Source organism: Aricia agestis, chromosome 10 (assembly GCF_905147365.1).
Source record: "Aricia agestis chromosome 10, ilAriAges1.1, whole genome shotgun sequence".
In the NCBI taxonomy this organism is placed as follows: domain Eukaryota; kingdom Metazoa; phylum Arthropoda; class Insecta; order Lepidoptera; family Lycaenidae; genus Aricia; species Aricia agestis.
In genome coordinates this window covers 8209160-8231774 of record NC_056415.1, presented here as the reverse complement: position 1 = coordinate 8231774, position 22615 = coordinate 8209160, and the positions used below count along the sequence as shown (strand labels likewise).

Genomic DNA, 22615 nt, shown 5'->3' with positions numbered 1-22615 from the left:
TTTTATTAATCACTGAGACATGGAAAGTAGAAGGCTAAGTGAAAGTTAAAAAAATACCTACAACTCCTTTGGCTTTTCCCTGGCGAGAATGTGGTAATATAAGTATTATAACACTCACCATCAGGTTTGGTGATTTCAGCTCGCAGAGTGTAGGGCATGCCGAAGGCGGCATTCAGCACCTTCCGTCCCTCCGAGTTCAGCAGACGGAGTGATACCAGAGATGTTTCGTTTCTGTAATATGTTTTTTTTTTAAGTACGGTACTTAAGCTTAATACTCATAAATTTATACGCATGTGTAGTCAAATGTATAATATGTATAAGGTAATTTTCAGCAAGGGAAATTCTAATTAGTAATGAAAACTTCGTATATCGATAGAAAATTCCTATGCTGCAAGCGTTAAACAAATGCGGGAAGTATTTTAAAGTAAATCAGTTTGATTTTTCTATGCCTTTTGTGCTCTTTAGTAATTAATCAATGAGCAATAAATCACCTCGCATTCCTGAAGCCAGCCTTGCCGCATGTGATGACGAAGATCTTGTCATCAGCCAACTCGAGCGTCTTGTGTACGCGCACGGCGAGAGGCAACAGGCGTTCGTCCGTTCGCTAAAAACAGAAACATAATAATATGACAGTAAGTAAATATAAACAATTTTGCTATATAAATATTATACTATAATATGATGAATGAACTAAAGAATAAATCTAACACTCCTCGGCTTCGAGATGCTCTGAGCGCGTTCTACGCAGTTCGGAACACAAATAAAAATAATCGATAAATCTACGGGTTGTTAAAAATACTTCAATAAGTTAACTATAACAAAATATCAAATGAATTGTCAAATCTCTGGTTAAAGTCAATAATAGACGCCATATTTGACGATAACCTGTAAGAACACTTCTGGTGCAACCCACAGTGATTAAAAGCTATGACAAGTTCATACATACTATAATGCGAAAAGACTTTTTCCCAACCTATTATTATTTTTATGTAGATATTAATTTAGGTAACTGTAGAAGAGGGTATTGGCTTAGCAGTGCTAGTAATGTATCAGATACTGTATTAAGTTAATACGTAGCATAGTACTTAGGCCATATTAGGGATTAAGACTACTTGATGCCCTAAGCAATCCATGCCTGTGGGCCTCCCTATCCGATATCTCAACTAGAATCGGTCTTTGAACCTTTACTCTTCTGGTGCCCCCTCAGATGTGATGCCTTATAGGCAATTGCTGGGCTAATCCGTCACTGACTTAGGCACGAGCCTATTTGTACATTCACAACCGACTTCACAACCCACTTGCATTCGTATCTGACACGTTACATGCAACACTGTTCAGTGAGTACCCAGCTTAGTAAAATATTAAGTCACATTATTTCTGAAGACCCCGCAGTAGTTGGGTGATCCGGGCGCGGCGATAAGGCTGATGTCGAAGCTGACAGACTCCGTGCCGTTGCCCAGCGCCATGCATGCCGGATTCCTGAAATATAATCATCAATATCAAAACCACATTATCATGATTCTTATCAACTAGATAACGCCGGCAACTCCGTTGCGCCAAAATTCGTTTATCGCGCGGGAAGCGTAGATGTCTATGTCCTTTCCCGGGACTCAAAGTATACTAGACGGTTGTATAGTTATAGACGGTTGCATACTCTCAGTATCAATTTATTTTAAATTTTAAAGTTGGTCAGTATCATGTTACTAACAAACTTTTGATTTGTATTCTCGGTAAGATTGTGGTTTGATTTACTGATACATTGAAAATATCTTGGACCGCCTTTCGTACCAACGTCTCCATCCTTAGTGACTTAAAGATAAAAACAAGACTGTCGTCAATCTGCCTACGTAGAGTTTTGGATTTCTTTGGTCACCGGCCTCAAAGAGCATCATGCTCTCCATTCTGCCAAGGATCGCCACAGATGGCGTAATGTGGTCGTCACTAAACTCCAAAAGGGGAATCACGACCCTCAGCAATGAGAAACACGACGCGAGGAGGAGGCGAAAATATCTTTAATAATTTAAATATAATATTTCCATTTAATGGAGCCCTTAATAGTACTCGTAGTATAGTACCCGCAACATTATCTGAATATTGGCAACCTACAATAATTTATTTGCAAAAGAGGCGCGCGTTATTTTTAGTTACGAATTCATAGGTGTTCTCGTCACCATATTCATTAACCATGTAACCGATACAGAACACCCATACGAGTACGGGAAAAAGCAGTTACGTGAAATGGAGTAATTGTAATTCCAGTACGCGCGGTTACACACACTTCCTAGTTCCTCAAACGTGTTTCGCTACGAACACTTCGGCAAAGTCAATTTTACAACTGACTCGTTTTACCGAGAAATAAACTGTATCTCCTTAGGTTTCCATTATTAGCAAGTTCAATAAACTTACAAAATTGAGGCTCGTTGATTATTATAAGGTGAAGTTAAATATAATAGCAACAGCATGTATCTGCTTAGGCTAAAGCAGAGGCTCTACAAAAGAGATTCAAGTCCTCACGGTAAAATCTAAATGAGGTTACGAAGAACGGCACAACGGTCAGAGAAGATAGTAAAATCCATAAACCATTTCCGCGCTGGGCATTAACTATAATAACCATGCTGTATCATTTAGAAACCAAGTGGAAAAGTTATCTATTAGGCCCAAGAAGATTTTTTTATAAGATTAGGAGGCAAACGAGCAAACGGATCACCTGATGGCAACTACCATCGCCCATAAACACTCGCAATATCAGAAGAGTTGCAGGTGCGTTACCGACTTTTTAAGAGGGAACATGCTTTCTTGAAGGTTTGCAGCTCGTATTAGTCCGAAGATACTGCTGGCGACAGTTATCTCCAGAGTTTTACGGTGCGTGGCAGAAAGTTAGGCAAAAAATGCACTGTGGAAGACTGCCACTCGTCAATGTGGATGAGGAGTGTCCAAAGTACAATAATTATTTATTAGGTTCAGTGCTGAACGCAAGATTTTGTGCCAGCAGTTTTCATTCGCATTGTAACATTTTTTAATTCAATAAATCAGCGTACAGCGCGTATTAGGTTGAAGCCAAACGAGCGTAATTTGTGAGTCGCAGAATTTCGGCTGGCAGAAATTCTGCTGTATTCAGTTTCATACAAAAGTCCTGTTTGATTCACACGAGCGTAATTTTGTGAGTCATGAATCATGATTTGTATGAAAATATATTATTTACGCGACCGAAACACAACTCACAAATTACGCTAGTTTGGCTTTATCCTTAACATTCCTTTATCCCTATCTGTAGAAATAATACAAGGATATCCTTGAAATATTACCTAAACTCCCTAGCATGCGCGACTCCGTGGAAGGGCTGGCTGAAGTTGATCCGTATGGACATGATGTCGGTCTTGCATGTCGCTGTCACCACCGGGGCGAAGTCCCCACTGCTCTCCGTGCTCTGTAACAAGATAGTATTTCATGAACAAAGTTGGAAGCATAAAGATAATCTAAGGTACGAATAACTCATTTTCAAGTTGGCTTAAGAAATTCAAACTTTATCTGTCAGACATATTCGGTCTTACTACAAAAGATTTGAACACCCGTTGAACAGTTGATTAGAGAAAAATTCAGTACAAAATGGTCTCAAAACAACTGTTCAACTGATGTTTAATCTTTTGTGGTAATATCGTTTAAGTTTAGTTGTAAAGAAGTCGAATGCTCCACAAATAAACAGTTGCTTAGAGGCGGTATTTGGCAACTAAGTTTGCCTTGTTAATCAACAAAATGGCTGGAGGTCGGAGGAGGGAAATTTATAATGTAATTTTAAAGTGTATCCTGATTCCTGCGTAGATCGGAAAGAAAATAATAATGGATGAATCGTCGGTTAGTTTTTAAAGTTAGCGAGTTTGACATCACACATCACATCAGTCCACACGTGACCACAGCCGCTGGAAAGCAGCCGAAACGTCGGGAATAAAAAAGTTCCCCGCGACGAAATCCGTAAGTGATTAAAAGATATTTTTTATGAAAGATCTGTTTAAATTCATAAAATGTTAAGATGAATTTATTCTTAATGCTTCGGTGCACACGGAACACGTTAAGCAACGTTTTTAAATATTATATACCACATTTTATCTTACTCTGCAACTTCATATCAAATTATAACCACCTTATATTTTGTAAAACTTGTTTTTTTTTAAATCTCACAACTTGTTTACAGTTTAATAACAAATCACAATGCATAATATTTGGTCACAAAATGCACATATTCGTTCGTACGTAAATAATTAATCCTCTAAAACTTACGTTGTAAAAAATGTTTTCTAGGCAGCTGCAGCTGATATTGATAAATAAAAAGTATTGTAATTGAGCTAATAAATTATTGTAATTTCATTGTTTACCCCATAAGTATCGGATAGAAAATAGCTCATATTTATTCACAATATAAGCCAAGTCGTCCATGTTTGGATAATGTAATGCAATTACTGTACAATCTGCGACAATAATCTGCCCAGACTTGGAGATTTGCCTAGAAGGACCTGACAATCAAATATCAATAGAAATCCGCCACTTTAGGTGTACGGTCAGGAACACAAGCGTTTACGTAGACAGTATTAGATTCTAGAAAGATAAAGATGATTGATTTTTCTAAACCGATAGATTAGGCAAGCAGTTAGTAGGCAATTTAAGAAAGTTTTAAACTGTAATCATTGTCAAAAAAAAACTCTAAATAGTTTTATACCAGAAGTTGCATAATATTCGTCGCGCCGAAAGTTTGTGTTGCGGTATATTTTGCCACTATCCTATATCCTTTCCGGAACTGAGTGTGTCTGTCTGTCTTTCTGTTTGTTACCTCTTCATGCCCAAATCGCTGAACAGATTTTGCTGAAATTTGGCTTAAGATACTTTGAGTCCCGAGAAAGGACACAGGATACTTTTGTCCCGGGAAAATGTAAGGTTCCCGCGCGATAAACGAGTTTTGGCGCAACGGAGTTGCGGGCGTCATCTAGTTTTGTATAATGTATATTTACACATATCTGTCAAAGTAAAGTAATATATGGATTGGAATCCGTCTCTGTTGCATAACAATACATTCTTGTTGCGGTTATGATCGCGACTGTACTTATCTGTAAAGCATGTGATACAACAGCTTTTTAGTAAATACTCTATATTGATGAAAAACTATGATAAAAGTTTATAAAATTGATGTGTAACATCGATTGATATTCCTAATATTAATCTTTTAAGCCCCATAAGGGCACCGGTGATCGCGACAACAATAGAATACAATAGCATTTCCAAGAATCCGCGATCGAAGGAAAAGCCTCTCAGTGTACCTATATGCAGTGCCGTAAATAGGGCGGTGCCACCGGTGCCCAGGCACAGGGCGTAGACTCTGGGGGGGTGCAAGAATGGCCAGATTAGAGGGGCTTATACGTAGCATTGCTCGGGTACCTATAATATCTAAAAAAGAAACAGGGGCGCAGTTATAGAATCTCACACACGGCACAGGGCGCAAAAAAGGCTATTTACGGCACTGTGTATATGTTGCCTCTTCACGCTTAAACCGCTGAAGGCTGAACCGATTTTGAAAAAAATTGGTACAGAGATAATTTGAATCTGCGGAAAAGATAAGATAGTTTCGATTACGAAAAACATACGGTTTTCGGGCAGCAAACGTATTTATGCTTAACAAAATCGCGGCTTACATCAAAGTACTTATATTCCTCATTACTCTCTTATAAAGTAGGCATCAAAAGCAGTCAGTTTATACAGTGTGTATCAGCGCCGTATACGGCTAACCCTGCGGGGTCAGGCCCGACGGCCACGATCTCATCGCCACATCGTGATACCACAGATTGGCCCGTTGCTTTATTACTGTGTATGGGATTTATTGACCCATAAATTGCCTTCGAGCTTGTTACGTAGAGAGTTAGCTATCGTACAAAATCTGACGTCCAAGTTTATCTTATGGTAGTCTTGTATAATCATACTTAAAACTTTGAATGGAGTTCGCACTTTGCGACACTGTCCATGCTCGTAAAACGTCTTAAGCCTGTACATTATATTATTTGCACTTAATCTAATAAATATTTCGATTAACGATCGTAATGGTCACGTAATAAAAAGTTGCAGTCCGAGAGTTCCAGATGAAAATAAAACGAAACTTAGAAATGTATGCCTAAAAATAATATTTTTTTTTGCTGTAAGACAGTTAAGTATTAGTAAGCTTATGATTCAGCACATCAGCTTATAAGTGCAAGCCTTCATTAGTTACTTCCGCTTTTACTGGCTTGACCTGTATTATGTATTAGTTAAATTACGCTTAGATTTAAAAGCACTTGCTATAGCGATACGTACCGTTTCTGCAACCTCATCATTAACCTAACGGGTTCTAACGTATTAAAATCGTATTCCATCTCACACAGTAAAAAACGTAACAGTAAGGGCACGTAATTTTACTAATTCTATACATCCAACTGGTACAGTCACGAGTAGAAGAAAAAACTATTGATTTTTGATAAATTTTGTTTCCCGTTTCGATTTTTCGAAATTAGCAGATTTACGCGCGTTTTTCCGGGATAACAACTTTCCTATCTCCTTTTTTAAAATTAACTTACCGCCGTACTCAGAGACATTTAATTATGATTAACCATCAATTTAATGAAGAGTTTGACAGATAATGTATGGGGCTTATGTCAAAATTTTGAATTAATTACATTAAAGTAATTAATGTTCCACTCTATCTGTGGCAGTAAGTCTTTAACTTCAGAGATCCCGAGTAACTTCAAAGTTACCTCTTCACGCCCAAACTGCTGTACCGATTTTGCTGGGTATGGAGATACTTTGAGTCCCGGAAAAGGACATTGGATACTTTTTATTCCGGAAAAATGTACGGTTCCCGCGCGAATTTTGACGCAAGGAAGTTGCGGGGTGTCATGTAGTAGTACATAAAGAGGAAAGAAAGATATAGAGTTGTGGCGGTACCCACAATTCGCCTAACATTCCTGCATCGCGCTATCGAAGTTTCGGAGAACGGCAAGATATATACAACGTCTGAAAAGACGTCAGTGGGCTTCGGCCTGACCGAGCATGCTATCTCGCTCGGTCGGAAGATCTTCCTTTTCGGCCGCCACTAACAACGTTAAATTGGTGACCACCGACAAGAACACGCATCCTTCTGGACATCAATCATCATCAACACTCCCCGCCCCTCCGCACCACGTCAGCAGACATCAAGCATAACCGGGTCGCCTCGACCATAAGCCGCGTTAGGCTTCCGCGCTGGTCGAACCAGTGTCTGGCTTGAACGGGGCAGCCATAGGCTACAACGACCGGTCAGCAAGCAGAGCACGGGGTCCCTCTCCTGGTCATTGCACGCGTAGCTTCGGCCCACACCTGACAACACAAGCGCATCGAAGAATACCACAGGTCTTCGGGGGGGAATGATGTGGCGGTACCCACAATTCGCCTAACATTCCTGCATCGCGCTATCGAAGTTTCGGAGAACGGCAAGATATATACAACGTCTGAAAAGACGTCAGTGGGCTTCGGCCTGACCGAGCATGCTATCTCGCTCGGTCGGAAGATCTTCCTTTTCGGCCACCACTAACAACGTTAAATTGGTGACCACCGACAAGAACACGCATCCTTCTGGACATCAATCATCATCAACACTCCCCGCCCCTCCGCACCACGTCAGCAGACATCAAGCATAACCGGGTCGCCTCGACCATAAGCCGCGTTAGGCTTCCGCGCTGGTCGAACCCGTGTCTGGCTTGAACGGGGCAGCCATAGGCTACAACGACCGGTCAGCAAGCAGAGCACGGGGTCCCTCTCCTGGTCATTGCACGCGTAGCTTCGGCCCACACCTGACAACACAAGCGCATCGAAGAATACCACAGGTCTTCGGGGGGGAATGATGTGGCGGTACCCACAATTCGCCTAACATTCCTGCATCGCGCTATCGAAGTTTCGGAGAACGGCAAGATATATACAACGTCTGAAAAGACGTCAGTGGGCTTCGGCCTGACCGAGCATGCTATCTCGCTCGGTCGGAAGATCTTCCTTTTCGGCCGCCACTAACAACGTTAAAGAGTCAAGGTTAGAGTATAATCCGCAGTGAATTCAAGATCTGCTTGTGTTTGTATTTTTTTTTCATTTTCACATTGGATACGTCATAAATCATAATATGAGAGACTATATTATTCAAGCTGATTCTGTATAGTTAGATACTAGTTAGTGACCGTGACTGGTTTCATTGAAACCAGACCAGTTACGCAGGAGTATTTTTTATAGTACCCAAGTGTGTGCGCAGTACACAAAAGCACTCTATTCCTTTATTCTTAAAAGGACGGACGGACGGAAACGGATGATCGACACGACTGGCATTAAATCATACGTATTATAATGGGTATATAAGTATATAACGCGATACGTAGATCTCATGATATTATACATATTAGACTAATTTTTTGCATTCCTCTAACGAGTTAAACAAGTTGACACGATGACAAACAATTGTATCTACGATCTTGTATCCATTAACAGTTGTGTCATACGCAAACACAATTTCTGTCCTTGATGTAGAAATATTTATTGATCAAATCAATTATTATAATGTGGGAAGTTATTTCATTCTTGTACGAAAATCGACTTCCGTATGGGGTTCGCCCTGAATATTTTTAATTGATTTAAGTGTTTTGCTTAATTGTAAATAATCTCACAATCACAAATCACATAAAGAAAACGTCTTGGTTAAAGGGCCAGCCGTTTTAAAAGCTTTTGTGCAATATGACAGGTTCCGGCCGGTCATAGCCCGGTCGTACTCCGGTCGTAATCATGGTGGCAAACTTTTTTAATCATGGTATAGAATGGTGAGGCACCTTTTCCGAATTTTATTAAGCCAATTCTACGGTTCGGTATAAAAGAAGATCAATACATGCTTGCATTTGTACAAAAAGCAATGAAAACAATAGCTGTATAACTTATATCAAACGAAACGGAAATTACAGTAGAACAAAACTGCAATAACTGTTTAACGTTATATAAGTTATGCCTATGATATTTGACGTAACCGAACCGGTCCGAAGTTCGATTGGCAAGACAACCATTTGCGACCATTGCTCATATGGCGCGTTGAGCAAGAACATGATAGCGAGCATGGAGGATTGTTTCTTAACTTCATTTTGAAACAGTATCAAGCATCAGATATTGAATCAATAGGGTATGGGAGACCTGATTTATGCTCAGTTTCTAAGATTTATTGATAGGTTTATCTATTGAATAGCGTTATCAATTAGTTGATGTTCTGAAATTGCCTACGAAAAGCGCTAGCAAATAGATAAAGACTGTCAAAGAACCTCAAAATCTCCTGAAACTCAATGAAAGTAATTATATAACGTCAAAAACAATAATCGTATTTTTTTTTAATTGGTTATTACGCTCAAATAATTTGGAATAACAAAAACCATTAATAACAGGTAATTAAAGAGTTGAATGAAGTTTAGGATGTTGCTAAATCATAAGTAATTTAGTAGGTCATGGGTACTAGAGGTCAGCTGGTGATATCAACAATTTATATCTCATGATCCGTGATTCAATTTAATAAGAGATCGGACAAAAAGATAAAATTGTCATAAAGAGGATTGGAAGCAACCAAACATACAAAAACACTACTTTAAAAGAAGTGTTTGATTTTTTTGTTACTTTTTTAAGTGATAAGTGCAGTCAAAAAACCCCCACATCGGATTTGTTTGGGGCCATGTTAACATTTGGATTTGGCGTGCCGTAGATAGCGTTCTTGTATGAAAATTCTTTTGTCCAATATGCATGAGCCTTACTTTTATTCTAAACTTTAGCCAAAGCTAGAAATGTTGTCATGCCATCCATCTCGTTTCCAGTTAACACTCCGTTAGTCATCTTAACTTAAAGTTTCCCACACGCCTATAGGAAATCACTGATCGTCGGGAAGTGAGGGCTTATCAGCGGAACTAATGACGTCATTATTTGTCACTTACGATTCCAGGAACCGTTGGTTTACGAGATTCGTTTTCTCATCATTTGAGTGGCCAATTGTTTTGGACAATTTGAGTCACTTATGTGTACATTTGTCGGTTTGATGGACTGTTCGCTGAACCGATTTTTATGAAAATTGGTAAAAACAATAAAATGATGTAACATCACTTGATTGTCTTCAAACTTTCGGCGCAACGAAATATTTATTTCTTAAGGGGGCGACTAACCCAAAATTGACGATTTTATAATTCATTTTTATACTTGAAAAGTTTCTATATAGATACTATATTATATTTCCAAGAATTTGATCTAAGCGAAAACACGATATCTTAAAATTTCCTGGATATAAAAAAAATCACAATGATGTATCTAATTTTCACGAATTTTTATAAACGTGCATTAAACTAAGTTAATATTTTAACACATTGTATAAAACTCCATCATTGAGACACTGACCTGGCGGATTTTTAAAATGTTGTCCATTTATCGAGTAATTAAGAAAAAACTAACTTGGAGATGATTCCGCGTCGTCCTTTTTCACCTGAAAAACATGAAAGACGGGCGTGAGTGTGAAGAGAAAAGGGCGATATTTGATTTTTTGGGTTAGTCGCCCTCTTAAGCAATAAATTGTAGTAGCGTTTACAATAGCGTCTACAATATACTTATTCAGATATAACATGATCATGAATCATTTATCTTAGATATTATTTTCTTATTAGACTATTTTTTACTTCGTTTTAATAAATAATTGTAATGCGCTTTTTAAACGCGGTTCATTCCGTTTTCCGTAGAGCCTCTACGGCGTAGCACACTTGTTTGAATTTACGATATTAATAAATCATTTCCCTTATATGTAGAATGCCCTTGAAAGCCTCTAGAAAAATGCAACTGAAGGTTAGTTTTACACTCAACCTATGATTTTGAGGTATTCACGTAAACGTTTTTGTATTAACGCTCTGATTCTCGCGGGTCGATCGCGATAGGAAACGCCATGTTGCACGTTAACGCGAGTCCATCTGATATATTTTGAAACAAAAATTACGAGGCCGTATTATGCAAGTATACTTGAAATAGTCAATGAAAGTAATTATTAAAGTTAACACCTCAACATCCGGTGGATGTTCATTTGCTTTACATAACGATTCTAAAATTAAAATTCATTATTAAAAAGTACCTATATAAATATTACTTAATTAATAGCAAATCCATATTTTGAGTCCCGGGAAGGATATAAGCTATCTCCACACTATGCGCTTTCGTCTCCAATTTTCGTCATCTTCTTTCATTCAACTTTCGTTTTGGCGCATTCAACAATTGAATACGACAACGAACGCAACGCCAACATTGTCATTTTTGTTTTTGGATACGGTCAGAGGGCATGCGTCGCGGGCATGCCTCACGTTCACTGTTGACTGCGCTATAACGCATGCCCTTGATGACCAGAAAATGGCACAGTGTGGACAAATCTGTATCATAACATATTGTATTCTATCTATTCGTAGCTCTTTAGATGTATATGTTTCAAAGACAAAAACAAAGGAGTTGATATTTTTAACTTTGAAATTGTTAAAATATTTCGTTAAAACAAAGTGTTGTTTTGGCTATATCGAATTGCTTAAAAGTATGCAAATGTTCGTGAATGTAATGTCGTTACCACGCCTCCATCTCAAGTAAATTATGTACATAAATTAGGTATTTACTTAGTAATAATTGTTTGCTACGTTGCGCCAATATTTGTTCATCGCGCAGGTATCGCATATTTTTTCGCGATAAACATTATCCTATGTCCTTTTTCAGGAGTGAAAGTACTTCATACCAAGCAAAATTGTTTCAGCAGTTTGGGCGTGTAGAGTTAACAGGCAGACACACAGACATACACTTTTGCATTTATAATATTAGTATGGATAGTTGTTAACCTAAACTTCAAGCGCGCAATACTAAATCCTTCGGACACTTCCGTCCAGCGTTATGTGTAACAAAGTACAATTTGAGTACTTCTTACCCAACTTATATAAAATTATAAAATGAAGATTTTCTCACTCTCATGAACGAAGAATTTAAATTGTAGTAATTATATTCAATGGATCAAAATTCGCAGAGTAAACAATATAAGAAGATGTGACCTCAGCATTGTCGTGGAACGGAAGGTCGCGTGTTGTAGGTGTAGTACAACTTTTAGTATTTTACCTCGGAGTTCAATAAAAATCATCCTTATGTCATTATAATAAGGATCATAATAGAGGTAAAATAACTCTAACTACGACACGCAAGCTATTACCTGTTTAATTCATAATCACAGTTATTCTTTATTTACTGCTATTATGTTAAACTGACACGAAAATGACGTTAGCGTAGTGTCAAATTGACATTATTGAAATGCGTAATAACTTGACATGAGAACTTAAGTTGTTATTGTGATTAAGTAGCCGAATAAGTTGAACTGGTACAGAATTAACATACTGAATTTATTTAAATTGACACTTTGAGACAGTAGTCGCCAACGCATTCGCTGCAGGAGTATTATGACCACTATGAAAAGGTTTCTTGTTAGAGAAGTACAAAATGATTGGTAAAGGAAATCCCTCATTTTATCCATACAATCTGTCAGTAATCTTGTAAGAATTTTTATGACACCATCATGACGATTAGGTATAGTAATGCCGGAGCTAACGGGAGCCCACAGAAATTTCGATAGCTTTCCATCAGGTGAATACTATTTATAGTTTGCTATAAATCTAAACTAGGATAAGTAAATTATTATTTTTTTCTTTAATTTCAGGTATTCGAGAATTGCAGGGATTGGCAACCATAACTTAGATCAGAGATTAATCTTATTGTTTTAAGTGTGACAACAAGAGCAAACCTTGCCACACCCAGGTTGTACAGAGGATAGAGTACTTTATCTATAGAGCAGGGGTTCCCAAATTGTGCGCTGCGGCGCCCTGGTGCGCCGTGGAAAGGCAAGAGGGGCGCCGTGAATCGATTCTCCATCATTATCCGAAACCACAAATATTATAAAATAAAATAATAATGTTAATTAAACAAAGCAGGCAGATGGTTAAATATAATATTTTGTTTATAATAAGCTTAACCTAACTATAATCATTAAACGTGTTTAAATATTTATCTTTTTGTAAAAGCTAGGTAGAGTTAAGGGCACCGTGACAAAATCTTGTGATGTGTAACTGCGCCGCAGGCTGAAAAAGATTGGGAACCCCTGCTATAGAGACCAAATATTTGTCCTATTTATAAAGGTATACATTGTTAAAGGACATTACTCAAAACAAGTAGGTTTGCAAGAAAATAAAAAATCAATTTTCATGGCCAGCCCCGAGCCCGCACATGATGTTTAAAACAATGTTAGGTTTGTTACACAACTTTATGGTCTCAGAGTCAACCACAGACGCCACAGGAATGTTTGACCGTAAAATAGATATTTGTAACAAATAGAATATAGATGTTGCCCGCAAATTCATACGCTCAAAATTAATTTTATTTCGGAATTCTGCGTATCACACAGCTGTATCTCCTGTGTATATTAACGATAATAATTAAAAAAAACCTCTACCCATATCAGAACCTTTTGTAAAAACTTGCTTTAATCGCATCAAAGATATACAAACATTTATTCATACTTAGAATCTATGCATACAAAAATTTGACCATGTGACAACTGACAAGTGACAACCCTACCTGTAAAACTCATAAAAAAACATTGACATCGCCTTGAGTCGGTATTCATAATCGCTGCACGTTCGCATTACAATGATGTTGGTTGTAACGTGATGTCACCAACACTTATGTACGGTCAAAATTGACTACTACTTTTGGTCCTTATTGTCATAGTAATAAGATCGTATTAAGGCAAACAATGTGTCTCGAAGACTGTACGTTGTAAGAAGATCACCATTGTCCGCTTATGACCGTATTCTGTGACTAAATGTCAAATTACATTTCAATGAACTAAGTAATTAATTCATTTTGAAATTGAAACAAAAGGTGATTCTCTATGGGTTGATACTAGGAAAACAAAATATGGTTCTCGACCAAAAACTTCTATTTAAATAGAATTCTTTGTGCTCGACGTCATTCGCTACGTTGCTAGTTGCCAACAAGACCCTAGAGTCTAGACTCTAGAGTCTAGAGTATTCTCCGAATGTGGTAGCCACTGTTCAATTAATACTGTAGTGCCTTCAAATTTATATCCACATAGTTGTCCATACTGATAGTCAGCCTAGTCCAGAGGAATGAATTGGTACGTTTTGAATACGTATGGGCAAACTACTCGTATGAGTAGGTTTCCTGCGTTTACAGACGAACGGCACGTGTCGGCGGCACGCGTCAGCGGCAGTCGACAGCAGACGACGGCACGTGTCGGCGGCAGTCGACGGCAGTCGGCGGCACGTGTTGGCGGCAGTCGGTGGCAGTCTACGGCAGCCGTTGACAGTTTATGACGCTTGCAGGGGGCCTACCACGAATTTCTGATTTTCAGATCTAAAGTATGCCTGGGATCGAACCTGCACCCTTTATGTTTTATACGTGGGAGAGCCATGCTTCGGCACGAATGGGTCGGTTCGACCGGAGAAATACCACGTTCTCACAGAAAACCGGCGTGAAACAGCGCTAGCGCTGTGTTTCGCCGAGTGAGTGAGTTTACCGGAGGCCCAATCCCCTACCCTATTCCCTTCCCTACACTCCCCAATTCCCTTCCCATCCCTACCCTCCCCTATTACCCTATTCCCTCTTAAAAGGCCGGCAACGCACCTGCAGCTCTTCTGATGCTGCGAGTGTCCATGGGCGACGGAAGTTGCTTTCCATCAGGTGACCCGTTTGCTCGTTTGCCCCCTTATTTCATTAAAAAAAAAATCTTAAAGAAACCCACTAGACCTGCACCGATGCTTACAAAATACTCAGACTATATTTTATAGTAAGTTAAATATTTTCCTCACTAATTAAGCATTGGTAAGGTTAACGCTACCTTGAATGTAAAGGAATCATAACACTAGTGTGTAATAGCAATTACATGTAAATTAACCAAACAAATTATGTATTCTTGTACAACGTTATAACACTGTTAGGGCAACACACCCTTGACGGAACGAAATCCAACATTCCGGCGTTTAGCTAAATGCTATGTACAAATATTTAAATTCTTGTTATGATTATTATAATAATAATATAATATAATATCTATGGACGCTTCACACCACGTCAGTCTGGCCCCGTGCTAAGTACCTGAAGGACTTGTGTTATAGGTACCAGACAACGGAAAATATATTTAATACTTTTACACTATACATATATTTAAGATTTTTATTATATCATACACATATTTAATACACATCCATGACCCAGGAACATTGAAAAACTTTTTGTTCCGTCGGCGGGATTCGAACCCGCGACCCCAGGCTTGAGTTGCCACATACTCTAACCATTGAGCCACGGAGGTGGTCATTATGTCATTATGTAATTTATACTATATTATAATATGAAGTACTAGATTTTGCCTGCAAATTCCTTTAAAACACTTATTTACAGATGAACTCTACATTTTGCAGATTAAAATGAACCTATGTATGGAAAAGGTACCGTTACAGTACTCTACCCCTTCTTCAAAATCCTTTCAGCTATTTATATAATATAAAGACATAATAGACATATATCTCGCATTTCTAGTATTGGCCTGTGTCACCACTTCCTGATAAGTGCCGGATAGGCTATCCACCACTTAACTTGACAGATAAAGTATGGAGAATCTGTAAAAAAAGTTGTAGATAGCCTATACGGCATATTATTAGGAAATGGTGAAACATCTAACTTCATCTAGTTAAACCTTACGTAAATCTGTCTAGTATTTTTTATAACATCCTTGTAACATTATTTTGCGAATGTGCATTTTATTTATGTTGTATTACAGTAACTGATTCATTATAAAAATAGTCAATGTTTGTGCCGTGAGTCAATCATTTTGACTCACTGGTTCCATGAATGACAGGGCGGCGCCGCGGCGCTGCGTCTACCTTGGCGACGCGCCGCATGTAGGAAAATTATTATCAACTAGCGTTGGCCGCGACTCTACTTTCGTACATACGCAAGTAGAGTCGCTCTGTGCCTATGCTTTGTCCACAATGTGCCTTTTTCTGTTCGTCAAGGGCATGCGTTATAGCGCAGTCAACAGTTAATGTGAAGCATGCCCGCGACGCATGCCCTCTGACCGTATCCAAAAAACAAAAATGACAATGTTGGCGTTGCGTTCGTTGACGTATTCAATTATTGAATGCGCCAAAATGAAAGTTGAATTAAAGAAGATGACGAAAATTGAAGACGAAAGCGCATAGTGTGGACATAGCTAATAGCTTATAACTTGCAGGAACTACTCCTATACATTGATCCGTCTTAACAAACTTTGAAAATAGCTGGCATCGTTGTATTAAACTCCAAGTTGTAAAAGAGTTGTACAATACCAATTTTGTAAACAATTTTGATTATGAGTTTTAGTATGTGGTTGGTGAGTGGTAAGGAATAACTGGCTACTTTTATATATTAGAGTAAGATATAGAGCTCTATTCCAGTTGTGAAGAAATATTATATTATAATATAAATTATGAATTATTATAATCTATACACACTAGGTAAAAAGCCTCGACTACAAAATCTCAGACATCATACAGACTGTAGATGTATTATTATAATACTAGCTATTTGACCGAGCTTTGCTCGGTATTCGATAAAACATGAATAAAATAACATTTTCTAAAAATGATTCCTAGATAGATCGATTTATCACGAATAATAAAATTTATCAACGATAAATTTCGTGAAAATCGTTGGAGCCGATTCCGAGATTCCACTTATATATATACAAGAATTGCTCGTTTAAAGATAAAAGATTTCATGAAAATTATTGGAGCCGATTCCGAGATTCCAATTATATAATTATAAACAAGAATTGCTCGTTTAAAGATATAACATTATGAAATACTTCAATTCAATTATTATATTATTTTCATTTTAATGCACCAGGATTAATATAATTTATTTTAACAGGCTTATTATAAATTAAAGTTTAAAGGAAATAATAAATAACTAAAGTAAATAGTGCTAATGGCCACAAGGCTATACGAATACCTCGCCATTATTCGTGCAGCGTGCTTGATATAAATTGAACACAGTATCAGCTATTAACTATAATTTAATCAAACCACAGATTAAGTATTATAATATACAGGGTGTAACAAAAATAAGTGATAATACTTTAGGGTGTGTATGTGTTCCTTATAAAGAATTCACTGTGAAAGTAGCAGCGCTGAAAGACCAATTTCTTTTTTCACTTTTGTATGGGCAAGCGCTCAAGCGTCACGAGTTTCTCCATACAAAAGTGAAAAAAAATTTTGGTCTTTCAGCGCTGCTACTTTCACAATGAACTCTCTATAAGGAACACATACACACCCTAAAGTATTATCACTTATTTTTGTTACACCTTGTATAGTTTATTTCAATGAATCAAACATATGATAGACAGACAAACTGTTCTTAATTGATATAATTAGGTGGGAAGACGAATAGGCTATGTAATATTTTCATTCGTATAAACATGTTTTTTTATTTATTTATAATTTACCGTATTCTAGTTTTGTACAAGTCAATGTTTTGTATATCCAGGACTATGCTTGTTTTAGCTTCCTGTTTATTTAACAGTTATTTCCATGTAGCTTTACGTAAATTTTAACAGCTCAGAATAGCAATGTAACAGCGCAGCTGGTCTAGACTCTTGACTTGTAAAGTAATTTCATTCTGGAATGTGTTAGTAGAATTACAATTACTCACTACTTACTTCGTACGAACAAACCTGAAACCGGCTATCATTTACATTCCCCGCAAATGTCAAACCCAAAGAAGTACCTTTTGTAAGGCTTACGGATATAATTAAGAGTACTTTATGGTAAACAACAAACTTAGAAAATTTAAGACCCAAGTGAAGTCTACAGGGTGTAACAAAACAAAGTGATAATAAGTGGGTTCCCACTTATTTTGTCGATTGCCCACTTTGAGAACAAAATATGTTTTAACGCCCCCATTGTTTCAATTTAAAATGCATCCAGATGAACTGAATTTACAAATCACCCCCAAAGTCTCTACACAAACGCTCCCATTCTTTTCTGGGTCCCACACCGCCCACTTTAAACCTTCAGCGTCTACAAGGGGGCGTTATCGCCCACTTTGGGAAAGGCTGCTTTAGAGTTTAGGCGATGTGTGAGTCCCCTGTGTCGAGTTGAAATTGAATACATAGTACACAAATCCAAAAGTATTATCACTACGTTTTGTAACATTATTTATAACTATTAATTGCACTTAAATTGTAAAAGATAAAATAAATTTCCGCTATTTTCTGTAGGTTTAGACTCAAATCACTTTTGTTTCTTGCTAGTATCACGATATCTTTAAGTATTACTGTGCTAAAAACCAGTTGAATATTTGATATTCATTAATCTATTATTGTGATAAGATCGATAGACAAGTCAATGAATAGACACGGTATTAGACGTTCATACTGGCATCATGACTTTCGCAATATGATTAATAAAGATTTAGGTCAGGTATTATCAGAATATGTACACCTGTAAGTACACTTCATCTCTTCAAACAATAGTTGTAAATGAAATAAACCGCTACGTCAATGAAAGCCTTTATAATAAAAGTTCTAATGAAGCTTTTGTATGATAATAATGCTAATAGACTTTTCATTTCAACAATTACATTTTCTCTTTTAACTGTGTGTGATTTATACAAGGCTTAAAAAGTATAGGATTTATAAGTTTATTCGAGTACAGTGTCATCTTTCCTTTTTAGGGTTACGTAGCCAAATGGCAAAAACGGAACCCTTATAGATTCGTCATGTTTGTCTGTCTGTTTACATCTTATTCTTTGAATAAAAAGTGTAAATAAGTTTAGAGTGTCATCAATTTACATAATATTATAAAATACCTTAATTTAAAGCGATAGATACCACCTTTAATATAATTAAAATATGTATATACAAAAAAATCATCTTAAGAAAAAATATAGAGCTCTAATTCCTGCTTACAGAACTTAAGTCAATTTGCTCAAAAACTCGACTTATTGCACTTTTCGTGAGGACGACAGTAAAACGCTCCTCTCAATATATTAGAAATTACTTACGTAGGCAAGCTATTGATATTTTTAAGCCATATTTGTTTAACAACCTGACTGAGGCACAGGCTGGCGTGGGAGAACAGCCTTGCCAACACCCATCATAAGCTGGCATTGGCAATCCGACTGCTCCTTTTAAGGTGCATTAAATATTCTCAACACTCAAACCTGTTGGCTGAACTATATTAGCCTGTGAATGAACTCGTTTCCTACACAATCATAGATATTTTAGATAGTTGAGTTTTGTCTTTGTTTAAAGTTAAAATTCGTCTCTTATTCCTGAGCCTTATTTTTATCTTTTATCACTATTGTGGAAAAGAAGGTATCGGGCCGAAACTTTAAACATTACTGAACATGGAATAGTCGTACTTTTTTAGGGTTCCGTAGCCAAATGGCAAAAAACGGAACCCTAACGTCATATCTGTCTGTCTGTCCGTCCATATGTCACAGCCACTTTTCTCCGAAACAATTATAAGAGCTATACTATTGAAACTTGGTAAGTAGATGTAGTCTGTGAACCGCCTTAAGATTTTGATACAAAAATGGAAAAAATATTAAAAATTTTAGGGGTCCCCATAGATATAACTGAAACGAAAAATATTTTTTTCATCTAAACTATGGATAGGAGGAGGATTCAAAAATCATATTGAGGTTTCTAATATTTTTTTTTCTAACCTGAATAGTTTGCGAGACGAGACACTCTTCAAAAGTGGTAAAATGTGTGTCTCCCCTCTAACTTCTAAAGTAGGGGCATGATAAGTCTAAATAAATATATGATGTACATTACTACAAAAACTACCAACGAAAATTGGTTCAAACGAGATCTAGCCAGTTTTTTTATACGTCATAATATATGGTAAACCTTAGTTTAACTTTTATTAAATCAACTCAAATATGGAAATAAATCAAAAACCTCTTAATTTCATAAAAATAAACCTTATTTCTGCTATGGAACCCTTCATGGGCGAGTCCAACTCGCACTTGGCTGGTTTTTTAACTCTAGGCACTCACGTACCGTAGTATAATATTATGCACTCACGCATAATAAAACTGGTTTCAAAGTTGAATAATATATGTGTTTTAGCCATTTACGGATAATTTCTGACTATTTTTTGGCAGACCAGCTGGATCCCTAAAACCCGAATGAACATTTGCATTAATGGCTCGTGTATGTTATGTATTACTTACAATGTAAAATTATTATCATTGTTATAGTAGAATGAAGGTCAGGATAAGTAAACTATGTCAATTAAATGACAAACATATTACAGGAAAAGTAAAACTAATTAGTTATTCTAATTTTCGATTACATAAAATTATTATGCTAATTTCGTTAGTGAAATAAATTATTATTGTATCTAAATTCTAAAGTGGTGAATTTGAAAACAATAGCCTCCTCACACGGGCAAGGTCTTTGTGATGCAACCTTTATCTATAGACCTCATGAATTCCGAGTAACTGAATATTATAGATTAGAATCAGTTATCACGTTTAGATCAGTAAATGAATAATTTCTGCATGGAATAGAGTAGGTATAGAGCATAGACTTAATATAATATACTGTCGTATAGAGTATGTTTCAAGCGTAGTAGAAGTAAAATACGAACTTGTATATTTATTTTATCCATTTAAGGTCTTCTTTCTTTAAAGTCATTCTTCAAAATCTTTAGAAAAATAATTAAATGCAGGGGTAAGTATACAACCTTTTAACTGATGACTCCTCTCAAATAAAAAAAATGCACATAATATTATAATATGTTTTTTTTTAATAACATGTGGCCTCCAATACATAATATTTATCTAGATGTTACTTGTTAATAATTAGTAAGTATAACAATTTGCGACGTGCTCGCAAGGCCCACGACTTGTGAATCTGGGTCATGTGTTATATCATAGAAAACACCCAACAAAAATAATTTTCCCAGCTTCCAAAACAACAATATGATTTTAAACATTGATTTAGTGTTTTTAGAATGTGGACACTCCAGTCTACTTAGTTAATATCTACGTTTTAGTTCTTACTCATACTTCAGTAATTCATAAATATTTCCGGCAGTTAACAATAATAATTAATATGCTTTATAATAAAAATATTATTGTTTTACTTTATTTATGCATCATATAGGTATGTCTTGACTTCTTAATGCATTGATCCCACATTTTTTTGATGTAAGTAAATTGTGAAATGTGAATAGGTTATAGTCTTAAGTCTACTTCGGTCATAAAGCCCTAGAGCTGACCTCTTAAGAATACTGACCAAACTACTTTTTGATATAGCTTGAAACTATAGTAAGAAGTGGATTTAGACAGATTGACTTTTGAGATAGTATACACAAATGGAGACTTACCCCCTTATTACTAAACGATGTATAAGCTTTGAATAGTTGTACAGTGTTTTGTCTTCTTCAATCCAATTAAAAATGTCACTTGTGTTACAGGAACAAAACACTGTATAACTATTCAAAGCTTAAGCAACGTTTATTAGTAAGGGGGCTAGTATTGAGCTATAAACATATTTTTGAAATCGAATCATTAATATGTTGTTGTTTTTTAAACAGGTTTTAAATGAAATAGCTAAAGTTAAAAATGTGAATTCTGTCAGGGGTAGTAAACAAGCCGATAAAAATTTCTCGCATCAGTTTTTTACTGTTTTATTTTAAATCCCATAAAAACTACAGGTTGGGCTGCTCTGTCTAGACGTAAGGTAGTATCATTAGCTAGTCTAGCTCACGTTGAGAACTACTACCTACGACACCTAACGGCATACGAGTTTATGATTATGATTCTTACCCGCTACGATTAAAATAATGATTGTGGTAATCATGATATTAATTATTAACGTTATACAATGGATTGCGAGTGAGTTCATTATATTATGTACACGATTTAGTAGTAAAAATATAAAGTGTATCAATTTTAGAATGATTTGCAAATTCCAACTGTTTCGCTACAATAAATGACTTAATGAGATACCTTTATATGCATTCAAAGGCGATAATGAGTAATTCTACATGGCTTCGTCATACGAACGAAAAATATCAAGTAATTACTTTAAGATGTGATTACTTCATGCAATGAAGATCACTCGTTATTTTTGGCTATGAGTTATGATTTAAGTCTACCTAATAGTTGAAATTTTAATCTATATAATCTGTGACTAGTATCTACTTTAACGGTAGAGACTAGAGCAGTTGTTCTTAATCTTTTAGTCATGAGGGACCATTCTACCAAATGTTTGTCTAGCCAGGGACCACCCAGTTGGTTTACCTAAACGAAGGGTTTTTTTGATAAAGAAAACAAGGACAACTTTATAATTAGCCCTCATTTTTTTATTTGGCAAATATCTTAAAGTAACAGATTTTAATTAAATGTGATTGTTGTACCTGCATATAGTCCATACTTTTTACTAACTTCTGAATTCTCACATATTATTAAGATGGCTTCGCGGACCACTTGG

At 36.5% G+C, this 22615-nt stretch overlaps 1 protein-coding gene across 4 annotated transcripts in view; it reads right to left on the bottom strand.

Moving 5' to 3' along the window:
• LOC121731401 overlaps nucleotides 1-22615 on the bottom strand; it is a 50045-nt gene that overhangs the window by 26839 nt on the left and 591 nt on the right. For all 4 annotated transcript variants that reach the window (XR_006036228.1, XM_042120806.1, XM_042120807.1 and 1 more), the window contains exons 2-5: nucleotides 3306-3427; nucleotides 1371-1479; nucleotides 492-604; nucleotides 119-231 (exon numbers count right to left, since the gene is read on the bottom strand). Coding sequence is in view for 3 of the 4 variants with exons in the window: in XM_042120806.1 (XP_041976740.1) it covers nucleotides 119-231; nucleotides 492-604; nucleotides 1371-1479; nucleotides 3306-3427 (457 nt within the window). In the remaining variant the exon portion in view is untranslated. The remainder of the gene's footprint in view (nucleotides 1-118; nucleotides 232-491; nucleotides 605-1370; nucleotides 1480-3305; nucleotides 3428-22615) is intronic.